Source organism: Oncorhynchus mykiss, chromosome 15 (assembly GCF_013265735.2).
Source record: "Oncorhynchus mykiss isolate Arlee chromosome 15, USDA_OmykA_1.1, whole genome shotgun sequence".
Lineage (NCBI taxonomy): Eukaryota > Metazoa > Chordata > Actinopteri > Salmoniformes > Salmonidae > Oncorhynchus > Oncorhynchus mykiss.
This window is the reverse complement of record NC_048579.1, coordinates 15,229,485-15,248,228: the sequence shown is the minus strand read 5'-3', so window position 1 is coordinate 15,248,228 and position 18,744 is coordinate 15,229,485. Positions and strand designations below refer to the sequence as shown.

Genomic DNA, 18,744 nt, shown 5'->3' with positions numbered 1-18,744 from the left:
GATTGTTCTTATTTTCCTTAATTAAGTTAGAAAAATAGGATGATCGAGCAGCAGTAAGGGCTCTTCGGTACTGCACAGTACTGTCTTTCCAAGCTAGTCGGAAGACTTACAGTTTGGTGTGGCGCCATTTCCGTTCCAATTTTCTGGAAGCTTGCTTCAGAGCTCGGGTATTTTCTGTGTACCGGGGAGCTAGTTTCTTATGAGAAATGTTTTTAGTTTTTAGGGGTGCAACTGCATCTAGGGTATTGCGCAAGGTTAAATTGAGTTCCTCAGTTAAGTGGTTAACTGATTTTTGTCCTCTGGCGTCCTTGGGTAGACAAAGGGAATCTGGAAGGACATCAAGGAATCTTTGTGTTGTCTGTGAATTTATAGCACGACTTTTGATGATCCTTGGTTGGGGTCTGAGCAGATTATTTGTTGCAATTGCAAACGTAATAAAATGGTGGTCCGATAGTCCAGGATTATGAGGAAAAACATTAAGATCCACAACATTTATTCCATGGGACAAAACTAGGTCCAGCGTATGACTGTGACAGTGAGTGGGTCCAGAGACATGTTGGACAAAACCCACTGAGTCGATGATGGCTCCGAAAGCCTTTTGGAGTGGGTCTGTGGACTTTTCCATGTGAATATTAAAGTCACCAAAGATTAGAATATTATCCGCTATGACTACAAGGTCCGATAGGAATTCAGGGAACTCAGTGAGGAACGCTGTATATGGCCCAGGAGGCCTGTAAACAGTAGCTATAAAAAGTGATTGAGTAGGCTGCATAGATTTCATGACTAGAAGCTCAAAAGACGAAAACGTCATTTTTTTTTTTGTAAATTGAAATTTGCTATCGTAAATGTTAGCAACACCTCCGCCTTTGCGGGATGCACGGGGGATATGGTCACTAGTGTAACCAGGAGGTGAGGCCTCATTTAACACAGTAAATTCATCAGGCTTAAGCCATGTTTCAGTCAGGCCAATCACATCAAGATTATGATCAGTGATTAGTTCATTGACTATAATTGCCTTTGAAGTAAGGGATCTAACATTAAGTAGCCCTATTTTGAGATGTGAGGTATCATGATCTCTTTCAATAATGACAGGAATGGAGGTGGTCTTTATCCTAGTGAGATTGCTAAGGCGAACACCGCCATGTTTAGTTTTGCCCAACCCAGGTCGAGGCACAGACACGGTCTCAATGGGGATAGCTGAGCTGACTACACTGACTGTGCTAGTGGCAGACTCCACTATGCTGGCAGGCTGGCTAACAGCCTGCTGCCTGGCCTGCACCCTATTTCATTGTGGAGTTAGAGCCCTGTCTATGTTGGTAGATAAAATGAGAGCACCCCTCCAGCTAGGATGGAGTCCGTCACTCCTCAGCAGGTCAGGCTTGGTCCTGTTTGTGGGTGAGTCCCAGAAAGAGGGCCAATTATCTACAAATTCTATCTTTTGGGAGGGGCAGAAAACAGTTTTCAACCAGCGATTGAGTTGTGAGACTCTGCTGTAGAGCTCATCACTCCCCCTAACTGGGAGGGGGCCAGAGACAATTACTCGATGCCGACACATCTTTCTAGCTGATTTACACGCAGAAGCTATGTTGCGCTTGGTGATCTCTGACTGTTTCATCCTAACATCGTTGGTGCCGACGTGGATAACAATATCTCTATACTCTCTACACTCGCCAGTTTTAGCTTTAGCCAGCACCATCTTCAGATTAGCCTTAACGTCGGTAGCCCTGCCCCCCGGTAAACAGTGTATGATCGCTGGATGATTCTCAAGTCTAATACTGCGGGTAATGGAGTCGCCAATGACTAGAGTTTTCAATTTGTCAGAGCTAATGGTGGGAAGCTTCGGCGTCTCAGACCCCGTAACGGGAGGAGTAGAGACCAGAGAAGACTCGGCCTCTGACTCCGACCCGCTGCTTAATGGGGAAAACCGGTTGAAAGTTTCTGTCGGCTGAATGAGCGACACCGGTTGAGCGTTCCTACAGCATTTCCTTCCAGAAACCGTGAGAAAGTTGTCCGGCTGCGGGGACTGTGCCAGGGGATTTGTACTACTATCTGTACTTACTGGTGGCACAGACGCGGTCTCATCCTTTCCTACACTGAAATTACCCTTGCCTAGCGATTGCGTCTGAAGCTGGGCTTGTAGCACAGCTATCCTCGCCGTAAGGCGAGTACAGCGACTGCAATTAGAAGGCATCATGTTAATGTTACTACTTAGCTTCGGCTGTTGGAGGTCCTGACGAACCGTGTCCAGATAAAGCGTCCGGAGTGAAAAAGTTGAGTAGGAAAAAACAAAAATATAAACGGTAATTAAAAAGTAAAAACCGTAAATTTGTCAGGTAGCAAAACAGGTTGGCAACAAAACGCACAGCAACTCAAAAACAAGTCTGCAAGTCGTGACCGGAAATGAATTATGCTATCAGCTAGTTAACACTGGGGGTGGGGGGGCTATCAGCTAGTTAACACTGGGGGGGGGCTATCAGCTAGTTAACACTGGGGGTGGGGGGGCTATCAGCTAGTTAACACTGGGGGTTAGGGAACTATCAGCTAATTAACACTGGGGGTGGGGGGTCCACCTGTTCCCTGAGAAAGGGCAGGATGCTTCCACTGGGTAACAGTAATTTCCTCAAGTCTGCCTCCTCCAAGAAAACAACCATGTTACACAATACTCTATCTCCACAGTAACACAATACTCTGTCTCCAAAGTAACACAAGACTCTGTCTCTATTGTAACTCCAGACTCTGTCTCCACAGTAACACAATACTCTGTCTCCAAAGTAACACAAGACTCTGTCTCCACAGTAACACAAGAATCTGTCTCTATTGTAACTTCAGACTCTTTCTATATTGTAACTCCAGACTGTCTCTACAGTAACACAATACTCTGTCTCCACAGTAACACAATACTCTGTCTCTATTGTAACTCCAGACTCTGTCTCTATTGTAACTCCAGACTCTGTCTCCACACTAACACAAGACCTTGTCTCTACAGTAACACAGAACTCTGTCTCCACAGTAACACAAGACTCTGTCTCCACAGTAACACAATACTCTGTCTCCACAGTAACACAAGACTCTGTCTCTATTGTAACTCCAGACTCTGTCTCCACAGTAACACAATACTCTGTCTCCACAGTAACACAAGACTCTGTCTCCACAGTAACACAAGACTCTGTCTCTACAGTAACACAAGACTCTGTCTCTACAGTAACACAATACTCTGTCTCCACAGTAACACAAGACTCTGTCTCTATTGTAACTCCAGACTCTGTCTCCACAGTAACACAATACTCTGTCTCCACAGTAACACAAGACTCTGTCTCTATTGTAACTCCAGACTCTGTCTCTACAGTAACACAAGACTCTGTCTCTACAGTAACACAATACTCTGTCTCCACAGTAACACAAGACTCTGTCTCTATTGTAACTCCAGACTCTGTCTCTACAGTAACACAAGACTCTGTCTCTATTGTAACTCCAGACTCTGTCTCTACAGTAACACAAGACTCTGTCTCTATTGTAACTCCAGACTCTGTCTCTACAGTAACACAATACTCTGTCTCTACAGTAACACAAGACTCTGTCTCTATTGTAACTCCAGACTCTGTCTCCACAGTAACACCAGACTCTGTCTCTATTGTAACACAAGACTCTGTCTCTATTGTAACTCCAGATTCTGTCTCCACAGTAACACAAGACTCTGTCTCTATTGTAACACAAGACTCTGTCTCTATTGTAACTCAATACTCTGTCTCTATTGTAACACAAGACTCTGTCTCTATTGTAACTCCAGATTCTGTCTCCACAGTAACACAAGACTCTGTCTCTATTGTAACACAAGACTCTGTCTCTATTGTAACTCAAGACTCTGTCTCTATTGTAACTCAAGACTCTGTCTCCACAGTAACACAATACTCTGTCTCTACAGTAACACAATACTCTGTCTCTACAGTAACACAAGACTCTGTCTCCAGAGTATTGTGTTACTGTAGAGACTGTCTCCACAGTAACACAAGACTCTGTGAGTCTTGAGAGTCTTGAGTTACAATAGAGACAGAGTCTTGAGTTACAATAGAGACAGAGTCTTGAGTTACAATAGAGACAGAGTCTTGTGTTACTGTGGAGACAGAGTCTTGTGTTACTGTGGAGACAGAGTCTTGTGTTACTGTGGAGACAGAGTCTGGAGTTACACTAGAGACAGAGTCTTGTGTTACAATAGAGACAGAGTCTTGTGTTACTGTGGAGACAGAGTCTTGTGTTACTGTGGAGACAGAGTCTGGAGTTACACTAGAGACAGAGTCTTGTGTTACTGTAGAGTAACACAAGACTCTGTCTCTATTGTAACTTCAGACTCTGTCTCCACAGGAACACAAGACTCTGTCTCCACAGTAACACAATACTCTGTCTCTACAGTAACACAATACTCTGTCTCTACAGTAACACAAGACTCTGTCTCCAGAGTATTGTGTTACTGTAGAGACTGTCTCCACAGTAACACAAGACTCTGTGAGTCTTGAGAGTCTTGAGTTACAATAGAGACAGAGTCTTGAGTTACAATAGAGACAGAGTCTTGAGTTACAATAGAGACAGAGTCTTGTGTTACTGTGGAGACAGAGTCTTGTGTTACTGTGGAGACAGAGTCTTGTGTTACTGTGGAGACAGAGTCTTGTGTTACTGTGGAGACAGAGTCTGGAGTTACACTAGAGACAGAGTCTTGTGTTACAATAGAGACAGAGTCTTGTGTTACTGTGGAGACAGAGTCTTGTGTTACTGTGGAGACAGAGTCTGGAGTTACACTAGAGACAGAGTCTTGTGTTACTGTAGAGTAACACAAGACTCTGTCTCTATTGTAACTTCAGACTCTGTCTCCACAGGAACACAAGACTCTGTCTCCACAGTAACACAAGACTCTGTCTCTACAGTAACACAATACTCTGTCTCCACAGTAACACAAGACTCTGTCTCTATTGTAACTCCAGACTCTGTCTCCACAGTAACACAATACTCTGTCTCCACAGTAACACAAGACTCTGTCTCTATTGTAACTCCAGACTCTGTCTCTACAGTAACACAAGACTCTGTCTCTACAGTAACACAATACTCTGTCTCCACAGTAACACAAGACTCTGTCTCTATTGTAACTCCAGACTCTGTCTCTACAGTAACACAAGACTCTGTCTCTATTGTAACTCCAGACTCTGTCTCTACAGTAACACAAGACTCTGTCTCTATTGTAACTCCAGACTCTGTCTCTACAGTAACACAAGAATCTGTCTCTATTGTAACTGCAGACTCTGTCTCCACAGTAACACAAGACTCCGTCTCCACAGTAACACAATACTCTGTCTCTATTGTAACTCCAGACTCTGTCTCTACAGTAACACAAGACTCTGTCTCTATTGTAACTCCAGACTCTTTCTCTATTGTAACTCAAGACTCTGTCTCTATTGTAACTCCAGACTCTGTCTCTACAGTAACACCAGACTCTGTCTCTATTGTAACACAAGACTCTGTCTCTATTGTAACTCCAGATTCTGTCTCTACAGTAACACAATACTCTGTCTCTACAGTAACACAAGACTCTGTCTCTACAGTAACACAAGACTCTGTCTCTATTGTAACTCCAGACTCTGTCTCTACAGTAACACAAGACTGTCTCCACAGTAACACAAGACTCTGTCTCCACAGTAACACAAGACTCTGTCTCCACAGTAACACAAGACTCTGTCTCTACAGTAACACAATACTCTGTCTCTACAGTAACACAAGACTCTGTCTCTATTGTAACTCCAGACTCTGTCTCCACAGTAACACCAGACTCTGTCTCTATTGTAACACAAGACTCTGTCTCTATTGTAACTCCAGATTCTGTCTCCACAGTAACACAAGACTCTGTCTCTATTGTAACACAAGACTCTGTCTCTATTGTAACTCAAGACTCTGTCTCTATTGTAACACAAGACTCTGTCTCTATTGTAACTCCAGATTCTGTCTCCACAGTAACACAAGACTCTGTCTCTATTGTAACACAAGACTCTGTCTCTATTGTAACTCAAGACTCTGTCTCTATTGTAACTCAAGACTCTGTCTCCACAGTAACACAATACTCTGTCTCTTCAGTAACACAAGACTGTCTCCACAGTAACACAAGACTCTGTGAGTCTTGAGAGTCTTGAGTTACAATAGAGACAGAGTCTTGAGTTACAATAGAGACAGAGTCTTGAGTTACAATAGAGACAGAGTCTTGTGTTACTGTGGAGACAGAGTCTTGTGTTACTGTGGAGACAGAGTCTTGTGTTACTGTGGAGACAGAGTCTGGAGTTACACTAGAGACAGAGTCTTGTGTTACAATAGAGACAGAGTCTTGTGTTACTGTGGAGACAGAGTCTTGTGTTACTGTGGAGACAGAGTCTGGAGTTACACTAGAGACAGAGTCTTGTGTTACTATAGAGTAACACAAGACTCTGTCTCTATTGTAACTTCAGACTCTGTCTCCACAGGAACACAATAGTCTGTCTCTATTGTAACTCCAGACTCTGTCTCTACAGTAACTCAAGACTCTGTCTCTATTGTAACTCCAGACTCTGTCTCTATTGTAACTCCAGACTCTGTCTCCACAGTAACACAAGACTCTGTCTCTATTGTAACTCCAGACTCTGTCTCCACAGACATAATCCACATCAGCAGGGTGAAATGTCTGTACATTTACGTAATGTCAGTGTCTGTTGTTGAGAGCGTATTGTGAGGTTGTCAAGTTACTTTGTTTAATTTTATTGCAGCAATAATGTTCATCCTACGTTTACCACTGTGGCCTCATGTTAGTCCTTATCAGCCCTCATGTTGTTCTGTTTTGTTGTGTGTTCATGATTTGCTCAGGAGTTGTGTGTGCAGGGTTGCTTTTGAGTGACTGTTGGTATGGTTGTGGATGTGTTGTTGGTATGGTTCAGGATGTGGTCGTGGTTCTGAATAGCTCATGACACGATTGTGTTGAGTTCATGATTGGTTGGTGGTTGAGATAAGAAAATAGTTTTAGTTGTGGTTGAGTTCATGATGTACCTGTTTTCTGAACACTGAATGCAAGTTGACCATATTGACCACATTGCTTCTGTGTGACGTTGCTTTTATGAGACTGTTTTTATGGTTGTGACGATGTGTGTTCATGTCTCCAGTTTCCTGACCAGGAGTTGACCCCAGACCAGAGGAACATAGTGTGGAACAGCAGACAGGGCTTCCTCATCCACAGCCCCACCTACTTCTACATCGGCCTGTTCTCCTGCAAGACCTCTGTCAACGGGACCACGCACTCCCTCAATTACCTCACACACAGACAAGGTGATCACACATGCACATGCAGGCACACACACACAAACACACACACCTAATGAAAAAAATCCAGTGAATTCTATAAATTGTAAATATTCAAATATCTTATCCCCACTCCTGTCCCAGTGAATAAGATCATGAAGGTATATCTGAACAGTACCAGTCCAGTGCACTCTCTACAGGGGGAGAGTCTGGCCATCAACTGTACTGTCACTGCAGAGTGGAACAGCAGAGTGTCCATCAGCTGGGACTACCCTGGACAGGTAGGACCTTATGAAGAACACTACAATTATGGCATACACTACTAAGAAGTGTGATGTTACAGTATGCAGTACTGTATGTAGAATAACTTCACCATCTGACTACTTGTTTGGAAAACTTTTACTATATCTGAATAATATCTCCACCTCTCCTCTCCCTCCCTCTCTCCATATTTCTCTACCTCTCCCCTCCCTCTCTCTCTCCATATTTCTCTACCTCTCCCCTCCCTCTCTCTCTCCTTCTTTCTCTACCTCTACCTCTCCCTTCTTTCTCTCTCCCTGTCCGTCTCACTATCTCCATCTTACTCTACCTGACCCCTTCCTCTCTCTCTCCTTCTTTCTCTACCTCTCCCCCTCCCTCTTTCTGTCTGACTTTCTCTATCTCTCCCTGTCCGTCTCACTATCTCCTTCTTTCTCTACCTCTTCCCCTCCCTCTGTCTGTCTTTCTCTACCTCTCCCTGTCCCTCTCTCTCTCCTTCTTTCTTTCTTTCCCTCCCTCCCTCCCTCCCTCCCTCCCTCCCTCCCTCCCTCCCTCCCTCCCTCCCTCCCTCCCTCCCTCTGTCTTTCTCCACCTCTCCCCCTTTCTTTCTCCACCTCTCCCCTTCCTCTCTCTCTCCTTCTTTCTCTACCTCTTCCCCTCCCTCTGTCTGTCTTTCTCTACCTCTCCCTGTCCCTCTCTCTCTCCTTCTTTCTTTCTTTCCCTCCCTCCCTCCCTCCCTCCCTCCCTCCCTCCCTCCCTCCCTCCCTCCCTCTCTGTCTTTCTCTACCTCTCCCCCCCTCCCTCCCTCCCTCCCTCCCTCCCTCCCTCCCTCCCTCCCTCCCTCCCTCTCTGTCTTTCTCTACCCCTCCTCCCTCTCTCTCCCCTCAGGCCAACAGGTCAGCCATAGTCAGTAGGTGGATCATGGCCAGTACATTTCACATGGTGTTCTACAGTATTCTGTCCATCCCCAAACTCCACCGCTCTGACAGAGGGCTTTATATCTGCCGAGTGACCAGTGGACCGGTCAGTCGAGAGACTAACGTATCTGTCACAGTCTATGGTGAGTCAAAATAAACGTAATACTTCCCACCTCTGTGACAAATTCATTCATGAGGAAATTCATTGATGGTAAACACCCACTTCTGCAGTAAGAATACGAATAACAACCCTCCCCTGTATCACTATCTGTAATATGTCATTAATGCGTGATATCCTCTCTCTGTGTGTGTGTGTGTGTGTGTGTGTGTGTGTGTGTGTGTGTGTGTGTGTGCGCGCATGCTTGCCTGTCTGTCTGTTTATCCTCCCAGACCGTCCCTTTATCCGTCTGAAGCCCAGACAGGGGGCTGAAGTGGAGGCTCATGCAGGACAGAAGTCATACCGTCTCTCCCCCAAACTACGAGCCTTCCCTGCCCCAGAAGTAATCTGGTAAGAACTTACAGACTGTCAGCTAGCCTGCACACTATCCTACACTACCTTACACGATCCTACACTATCTTACACACTATCCTACACTACCCTACACTATCCTACACTACCCTACACTATCCTACACCACCCTGCACTATCCTACACCACCATACACTATCCTAAACTATCCTACACTATCCTACACTACCCTACACTATCCTACACTACGCTACACTAGCCTACACTACCATACACTACCCTACACTATCATACACTATCCTACACTATCCCGCACTATCATACACTATCTTACACACTATCATATACTATCCTACACTATCACACACCACCCTACACTGCCCTACACTAATCTACACTATCCTACACTATCATACGCTATCCCGCACTATCCTACACTATCCTACACTATCCTACACTACCCTATACTATCCTACACTACCCTACACTGCCCTACACTACCCTACACTATCCTACACTACCATACACTACCCTACACTATCATACACTATCCTACACTATCCCACACTATCATACACTATCTTACACACTATCCTATACAATCCTACACTATCCTACACTATCACACACCACCCTACACTGCCCTACACTAATCTACACTATCCTACACTATCATACGCGATCCCACACTATCCTACACTATCCTACACTACCCTATACTATCCTACACTACCCTACACTGCCCTACACTGCCCTACACTATCATACATATAAACAAAAGTTACAAAACCAGAGTGAGGCCCCGTACACACATATACAGTCTAGATAGTATACTTTATTCTCTGCCTCCCTGCTGCTGCTTTTTCTTCTGTTTGATTGCAGACACTACCCTATACTATTCTACACTATCCTACACTACCCTACACTATCCTACACTGTCCTACACTGCCCTATACTATCGTACACTCACTATCCTACACTATCCTACCCTACACTATCCTACACTACCCTGCACTACCCTATACTATCGTACACTACCCTATACAATTGTATCCTGTCGTACACTACCCTATACTATCCTACACTACCATACACTATCCTACACTATCGTACACTATCGTACACTACCCTGCACTATCCTACACTACACTACACTACCCTATACTATTGTACACTACACTATCCTACACTACCCTGGACTACCCTATACTATCGTTCACTACCCTATACAATCGTATCCTGTCGTACACTACCATACAATATCCTACACTACACTATACTATTGTACACTGCTCTACACTACCCTACCATACACTATCCTACACTATCCTATACTATCCTACACTACCCTATACTATCGTACACTACCCTACACTATCCTACACTATCCTATACTATCCTACACTACCCTATACTATCGTACACTACCCTATACTATCCTACACTACCCTATACTATCCTACACTACCCTACACTACCCTACACTACCCTATACTACCCTACACTATTCTACACTATCCTATACTACCCTACACTACCCTACACTACCCTATACTACCCTACACTACCCTATACTATCCTACACTATCCTACACTATCCTATACTACCCTACACTACCCTACACTACCCTATACTATCCTACACTACCCTATACTATCCTACACTATCACACACCACCCTACACTGCCCTACACTAATCTACACTATCCTACACTATCATACGCTATCCCGCACTATCCTACACTATCCTACACCACCCTACACTCTCCTACCATACACTATCATACACTATCCTACACTATCCTACACTATCCCACACTATCCTATACTATCCTACACTATCCTACACTATAACACACCACCCTACACTGCCCTACACTAATCTACACTATCCTACACTATCATACACTATCCCACACCCTATACTACCCTATACAATCGTATACTGTCGTACACTACCCTATACTATCGTACACTACCCTAAACTACCCTACACTACCATACACTATCCTACACTTCCGTACCCTACACTATCCTACACTATCCTATCCTACACTACCCTACACTGCCCTACACTATCATACACTATCCTACACTACCATACACTACCCTACACTATCATACACTATCCCAAACTATCATACACTATCTTACACACTATCCTATACTATCCTACACTATCCTACACTATCATACACCACCCTACACTGCCCTACACTAATCTACACTATCCTACACTGTCATACGCGATCCCACACTGTCCTACACTATCCTACACTATCCTACACTACCCTATACTATCCTACACTACCTTACACTGCCCTACACTGCCCTACACTATCATACACTATCCTACACTACCCTACACTGTCCTACACTGCCCTCTACTATCGTACACTCACTATCCTACACTATCCTACTCTACACTATCCTACAGTACCCTGCACTATCCTATACTATCCTACACTATCCTACACTATCACACACCACCCTACACTGCCCTACACTATCCTACACTACCCTATACTATCCTACACTACCTTACACTGCCCTACACTACCCTACACTATCATACACTATCCTACACTATCCTACACTACCCTACACTACCATACACTATCCTACACTACCCTATACTATTGTACACTACTCTACACTACCCTACCATACACTATCCTACACTGTCCTACACTGCCCTATTCTATCGTACACTCACTATCCTACACTATCCTACTCTACACTATCCTACATTACCCTACACTATCGTACACTACCCTACAGTATCCTATACTATCCTACACTACCCTATACTATCCTATACTATCCTACACTACCCTATACTATCCTACACTATCCTACACTATCGTACACTATCGTACACTACCCTGCACTATCCTACACTACACTACACTACCCTATACTATCGTACACTACCCTACACTATCGTACACTACCCTACACTACCATACACTATCCTACACTACCCTGCACTACCCTATTCTATCGTACACTACCCTACACTACCATACACTATCCTACACTGTCCTACACTGCCCTATTCTATCGTACACTCACTATCCTACACTATCCTACCCTATACTATCCTACATTACCCTACACTATCCTACACTACCCTACACAACCCTACACTACCCTATACTATCCTACACTACCCTACACTACCCTATACTATGACTATGCATAGATAATAACACACTATCCTACACTAACCTATGTGAGAGATAGAGATGACCAAGTTACACATGTATGACGTTTTAGCATTCTTCATTTGAGCATTATTTAATTGTTCTTCACATAAGAGTTCATTGAGGAATTTCCTGCATGTTTTTCCGTGTTAGGTTGAAGGATGGGAAGGTGGCAGCGGAGGAGTGTTCCCGTTACCATGTGGACGGGAATTCCCTGGTGATCCGTGATGTGGCGGAGGAGGATGCAGGGAAGTACACTATCCTGGTTGGAATCCAGGAACACAGACTCTACCAGAACCTAACGCTCTCTCTTGTGGTCAACGGTGAGGACAAAGATTTCCCTGCACTCTTCACCCTCCATCGCTTTCTCAAAAAAAAATTATTCTTCATGCATCCTCTCTTTAGCTCTGTGCCCACTTTGTGTCTCCTAGACATTCTGCTGATCCATTCTGTTCCCTTTCTCTTCTTACCCTTTTTATCTCTCACCCTCTCTCTCTCTCTCTCTCTCTCTCTCTCTCTCTCTCTCTCTCTCTCCCCCCCTCTGTCTCTCTCTCCCCCCTCTGTCTCTCTCTCTCTCCCCTCTGTCTCTCTCTCTCTCTCTCTCTCTCCCTCCCTCCCTCCCTCCCTCCCTCCCTCCCTCCCCCCCATCTCTCTCTCTCTCTCTCTCTCTCTCTCTCTCTCTCTCTCTCTCTCTGTCTTCTCTCCCTGTTCATGGTCTATGTGTCTCTCTGTGTTCCTCCAGTGAGTCCTGGGATAGGGGAGAAGGCAGTGTCAGTGCAGGACCCAGGTAGTGTTCCGCGGGGTAGCAGACAAGCCCTGCACTGCACCTCCCACGGAGTCCCCCCTCCTCACATCGCATGGCTCTGGCACCCCTGCCCCCCCAAAGGCCTGTAAGTACACCTTGTTCTCACATGTCACATGCAGTAGCATAAACACACACATCTTCAAAAAGGTTTGTAAATACTCCTTTACTTAAAGCACAGACACACATACAGTCCTGACACCCTTGCCGATACATATCCAATCAACATACTTGCATACAGCATACTGTGTATCCAGAATAATGAATACACACACCTTAATTGCATGCCCACATAGTCTCCTAATACTTTACACTGTGCAGTACTATTCTTAAAACCTGTCAGACATTGGGTCAGTAACCGAAAGGTCGCTGGTTCGAATATGGCAGAATTGTGGCAGAACAGTGTGTGTGACTATAAGATGTGTGCCTGTTTTAGGGTGTGAATGAGATAATGTGTGTGTGAGTGTCTGTGTGTGTGTGTTTGTTTGTGAAGGGAGACATGTTTTGTCTAATTCAGCATGTGTTCAGACAGGGTTTCCTCTTTGCAACCAGAACAGATGTCTTTGGAAGTCTTTCATGTCTGTGAGTGTGTGAATGTGAGTGTGTGTTTGTTTCGTCATGTCTTTGTCTGACTCTTTTACTATGTGTGTGTGTGTGTGTATGTGTGTGTGTGTGTTTCTGTCCTTGTGTATCCGTCCATGTCCGTCTGTCTGTCTGTCCGTCTGTGTCTGTCCATCCGTGTGTGTGTGCACGCGTGCGTGTGTCTGCCTGGTACATTCACAGACACAGTACAATGTCACTCAGACTTAAAGAGCAGAGTAATAAAAGCCCACTTCAATAGAGGCCTGTTCTGTGCTTTCAGTCACTTCAATAGAGGCCTGTTCTGTGCTTTCAGTCACTTCAATAGAGGCCTGTTCTGTGCTTTCAGTCACTTCAATAGAGGCCTGTTCTGTGTTTTCAGTCACTTCAATAGAGGCCTGTTCTGTGCTTTCAGTCACTTCAATAGAGGCCTGTTCTGTGCTTTCAGTCACTTCAATAGAGGCCTGTTCTGTGCTTTCAGTCACTTCAATAGAGGCCTGTTCTGTGTTTTCAGTCACTTCAATAGAGGCCTGTTCTGTGTTTTCAGTCACTTCAATAGAGGCCTGTTCTGTGTTTTCAGTCACTTCAATAGAGGCCTGTTCTGTGTTTTCAGTCACTTCAATAGAGGCCTGTTCTGTGCTTTCAGTCACTTCAATAGAGGCCTGTTCTGTGTTTTCAGTCACTTCAATAGAGGCCTGTTCTGTGCTTTCAGTCACTTCAATAGAGGCCTGTTCTGTGCTTTCAGTCACTTCAATAGAGGCCTGTTCTGTGCTTTCAGTCACTTCAATAGAGGCCTGTTCTGTGCTTTCAGTCACTTCAATAGAGGCCTGTTCTGTGTTTTCAGTCACTTCAATAGAGGCCTGTTCTGTGTTTTCAGTCACTTCAATAGAGGCCTGTTCTGTGCTTTCAGTCACTTCAATAGAGGCCTGTTCTGTGTTTTCAGTCACTTCAATAGAGGCCTGTTCTGTGCTTTCAGTCACTTCAATAGAGGCCTGTTCTGTGCTTTCAGTCACTTCAATAGAGGCCTGTTCTGTGTTTTCAGTCACTTCAATAGAGGCCTGTTCTGTGTTTTCAGTCACTTCAATAGAGGCCTGTTCTGTGCTTTCAGTCACTTCAATAGAGGCCTGTTCTGTGTTTTCAGTCACTTCAATAGAGGCCTGTTCTGTGCTTTCAGTCACTTCAATAGAGGCCTGTTCTGTGTTTTCAGTCACTTCAATAGAGGCCTGTTCTGTGTTTTCAGTCACTTCAATAGAGGCCTGTTCTGTGTTTTCAGTCACTTCAATAGAGACCTGTTCTGTGTTTTCAATCACTTCAATAGAGGCCTGTTCTGTGTTTTTAGTCACTTCAATAGAGGCCTCTTCTGTGTTTTCAGTCACTTCAATAGAGGCCTCTTCTGTGTTCTCAGTCATGATTAGTTGGTTCCTAAATCAAACGCTGTGATTTTCCTGTCCAGAACGCAGGGTGAGATGGGTGTTTATTACTGTGATTGCACACTGCATTCTGGGATGCCTTTTCTCAAATCTGACACACACACATGCACACACATACACTCACCTCATGACACACACACTCATACACTGACACACACATTTTTTAAAGGTCTTGTGAGAAACGGACTTGCCCAATAATCAGCTATGATATTCCAACACACAGACACACATGCAATACACACATTCTCAAGTTCTCATGAGAAGTGGCCCTCCCCAACAATCAACTGTGATTGACACACACACACACTTGGCAGGTCTTGGAGGTCAGACACTATTGTGTTGGTTGTGTTCAGGTGGAAGAGGTTAACCAGAACCTGAGCAACATGGCTTCCAGACCAAACTATCACCCTGTATATTCCCCACAGAGACACGCTGTGACATCATACTGTAGGTCAACTATGTACTTGACCTATCACACCAGCCCCCCCCCCCCCCCCCTCCACACACACACACATACACACACATGCACATACTCTGCCTACTTCCAATGCTTGTGGAAACTCTCCACATTCAATTGCCGTAGCAACTTCACATAACTTCACTGAACTGTTATCTTGCCAATCAGCAGTGAATACTGACTGCCTTAACATGAATAGCTTTACCTAATTAAACTCAAATTGGCCTTTCCAACTTACCATGTGGACAGCGTGTCTCTGTGGGGAATATAACAGGGTGGGAGTTTGACTTGGCTCATACAACCAGTTTTATCAGGTAACTTTTTGCATGACAACAACAACTGGCATCTTTCACACACACTAACCTCAGCAGTGCATACACAGTGTAGTTGTTTCATAAGAACGTATATATTCAGACAGGTAGGCTACAAGAGGTTTGTGGTTCAGAATGAGCAGTCTTTTCTATTCATTTACAATTTCATTTTGTGTGTTTTCATGGTCACACTGTAAAGCACTGAGAGTTCTAGAATTCTGTTCTAGAGTTCTAAAGTAGTGATTCAGAATGTGAATAGATAGCTGATGATAGACACATCCTGACCAGGCCCTTGTTCTTTGTAGCTCTGGCGGAACACGGGCCTGACACCGCGCCGGAGGAGGCCCAGGGACAGTGGGCTGGGCTGAGCCAGGCTGATAGGGACCTGTGTCCTCAGGGCTGGGTGTGGGTCTAAAGCCTGGGTCTGGGTCTGGATCCACCCTTAGGTCCTAGGTCTGGTTCCTTAGTGCTGGATGTGTCCCTGGGTCCAGTCGTGGATACTTGGTCTTACCCTGGGCCTGGCCCTGGGAACCGCACTGCTCTTATCTGGCCCAGGCAGGAGGCTCGCTGGGCTTCCTGTGCCAAAATCAGAGCAGTTTTCCTCTCCTTGTTTGGCTTCCTCCCCGATGCGAGACGCTTCCCAGCAGCGTGATTGTCCCTCCGTCTTCAAACGTGGCACAGTCCTGCTTCCTCAAGGGCTTGATCTATTCTTGAGACCCCCCCCCCCCCCCCCATTACACTTCATCAGAAGAATCACCCCCACCACCTCACATCCACACCACTCAGGACCACCTTCCCAGCCCCCCCCCCCCATTACACATCATCAGAAGAATCACCCCCACCACCTCCCATCCACACCACTCAGGACCACCTTCCCTGCCCCTCCACCCTATTGCCACCCCAGCAGGCACCTTCAATGACAGACAGCACAGCAACGACGCAACCCCACATTGGTGCTTTCTGGGATCTCGGGCTCGGAGGAGAGGGGAAGGGGGGCGGGTGGCAGGACAGTGACCTGGAACACTGTTGAACAGTGAGGAAGAGGAGGAGGAGGAAGAAGAGGAGTGAGAGGTCACACCACACTGAGGACAATGATCTGATCAGCTTTTAATGGTTATTATTATATTTATTTATTTCCTCTTACCCAGGTTTTATTTTACACCCCTTTTCTCGTTAAAGTTTTTATTTTATTTACACTGTTACATTTCTCAGACATTTTGAGCCAGAAAGAAGTGCAATTCCATCCATCCACTAAAGCCATGTTTTTCTGGAGCTGCTTCTGCTTCTTGTGTTCCTAGAGTGGTACTATAATGGGTACATGAGCCTGACATCCTGTTGTAGTTCTGACATCCACAAAAGCTGTGAGTTCTCTTCTGACTTTAAATCATCTACTGTTTATGTAAGTAGCTGTACATGTCAGATGGGCGAGTGGGAGAGAGAGAGAGAGGGGGGGGGGGGGGGGGTGTGCGTTGGCTATGGGATGCCCTACAGTTCTTTGTTATTGCAAGATAGTGCTTTGTCCTCCTCTGGGACTGATCATCAGACACCTACCATGTAGGAGTTACCCAGAGACAATGACAGTCATATGTCCTCTTATGTCATGTTATGTCAACTTATGTCATTTGTAAGTCGTTTCACTGTATATCAATCATTTGTCATCCAGTGTGATGTTATCTATGTATTAAATTGCCATTTATTGTGCGGAAAATAGTTTGTCTGTGTGTAATATATGCATAGGAAGCTGTTTTTATGGGTTGTGCGTCTGTCTGTGTGTCCCTGCTCGTGTGTGTGTGTGTGTGTGTGTGTGTGTGTGTGTGTGTGTGTGTCCGTCCCTGCTCGTCTGTGTGTGTCCCTGCTTGTGTGTGTGTCTGTGTGTGTCCCTGCTCGTGTGTGTCTGTGTGTGTCCCTGCTCGTGTGTGTCTGTGTCTGTCCCTGCTCGTGTGCGTGTGTGTGTGACATCTACGTTGAGGTATCATTCTACGGGTCTCTCCCAATGTGATTCATTCCATGTATACAGATTTTCTATGAGTAATATATGAATCTAATATTTAATAATTTTATACGACTAACTTACGATAAATGCCAAATTTTTATGAAAACTGTTAAGATGTATTGTTTAAAATGTTACATCAAATGTATGTTTTTTACATTAAATTTGCTTGAAATTGTGTGTTGCTTCCAACTTTTCGACTTTTCATGTTTTGTAGATCGAGGTAGTAAGTTATTTAGCGGGTTCTCTAAATACAATACTGATACAATATCATAGACAAGCCAACAATCTCACCATGGGCAGGCACACTGTGTGAATGTGTCTGTGGAATGGATGAGTCTGTATTTCTATGTGTGTTTATATGAATGTATGAGTGTGTATTCATGTATGAGTGTGTATGTCTATATGTGTGTGTTTGTATTGATCTATGTCATCTAACTAACCTTGTGTCCACATATGTATAACCATCTGTATGTGTGTATGTCTGTGTGTGTGTGCATGCATGCTTGCATGTGTGTGTGTGTATGCTTGCATGTGTGTGTACGTGCAAGCATGTGCATGTGTTTCCGGGGAGGCGTGGAAGAGTTGGCTGTTTGATTGGTATGTGTGTGTGTGTGTCAGGGCCATTGGTGTCATGCACAGGGTGGGTCGCCCCTACAGGACACGGGCACTCGCTATCTCTGCCAAGAGGAAGAGCAATCAGAGAGCGAGATGAGGGAGGGAGGGAGGGAGGGAGGGAGGGAGGGAGGGAGGGAGGGGAGAAGAGCCACCCAGGGAGGAGCACACAGAGAGAGAGAGAGAGAAGACTGGGAGGATGGGGGAGAGGGGGATGGGGAGAGAGGAGAGGAGAAGAGCCACCCAGGGATGGGCACAGAGAGAGAGAGAGAGAGAGAGAGAGAGCTGAGAGGAGACTGGGAGGATGGGAGAGAGGCAGGAGAGGGGGATGGGGAGAGAGGAGAGGGAGGAGAGGAAAGGAGCCAACCAAGGAAGGGACAGAGGGGAGGGCACTGGGCATATCATAGAAT

The 18,744-nt window shown here is 45.1% G+C and overlaps 1 protein-coding gene across 3 annotated transcripts in view; it reads left to right on the top strand.

Annotated features, from left to right (window-relative positions):
* Positions 1-18,744, top strand: part of LOC110489662 (vascular endothelial growth factor receptor 1) — a 75,667-nt gene that overhangs the window by 22,678 nt on the left and 34,245 nt on the right. For 2 of the 3 annotated variants that reach the window (XM_036943824.1, XM_036943825.1), the window contains 6 exons: positions 7,164-7,326; positions 7,444-7,580; positions 8,446-8,617; positions 8,865-8,982; positions 12,304-12,473; positions 12,893-13,040. In XM_036943824.1, the coding sequence (XP_036799719.1) occupies positions 7,164-7,326; positions 7,444-7,580; positions 8,446-8,617; positions 8,865-8,982; positions 12,304-12,473; positions 12,893-13,040 (908 nt within the window). Of the gene's footprint in view, positions 1-7,163; positions 7,327-7,443; positions 7,581-8,445; positions 8,618-8,864; positions 8,983-12,303; positions 12,474-12,892; positions 13,041-16,034; positions 16,504-18,744 lie in introns of those variants that run through there. The other variant, XM_036943826.1, reaches the window with a different exon arrangement.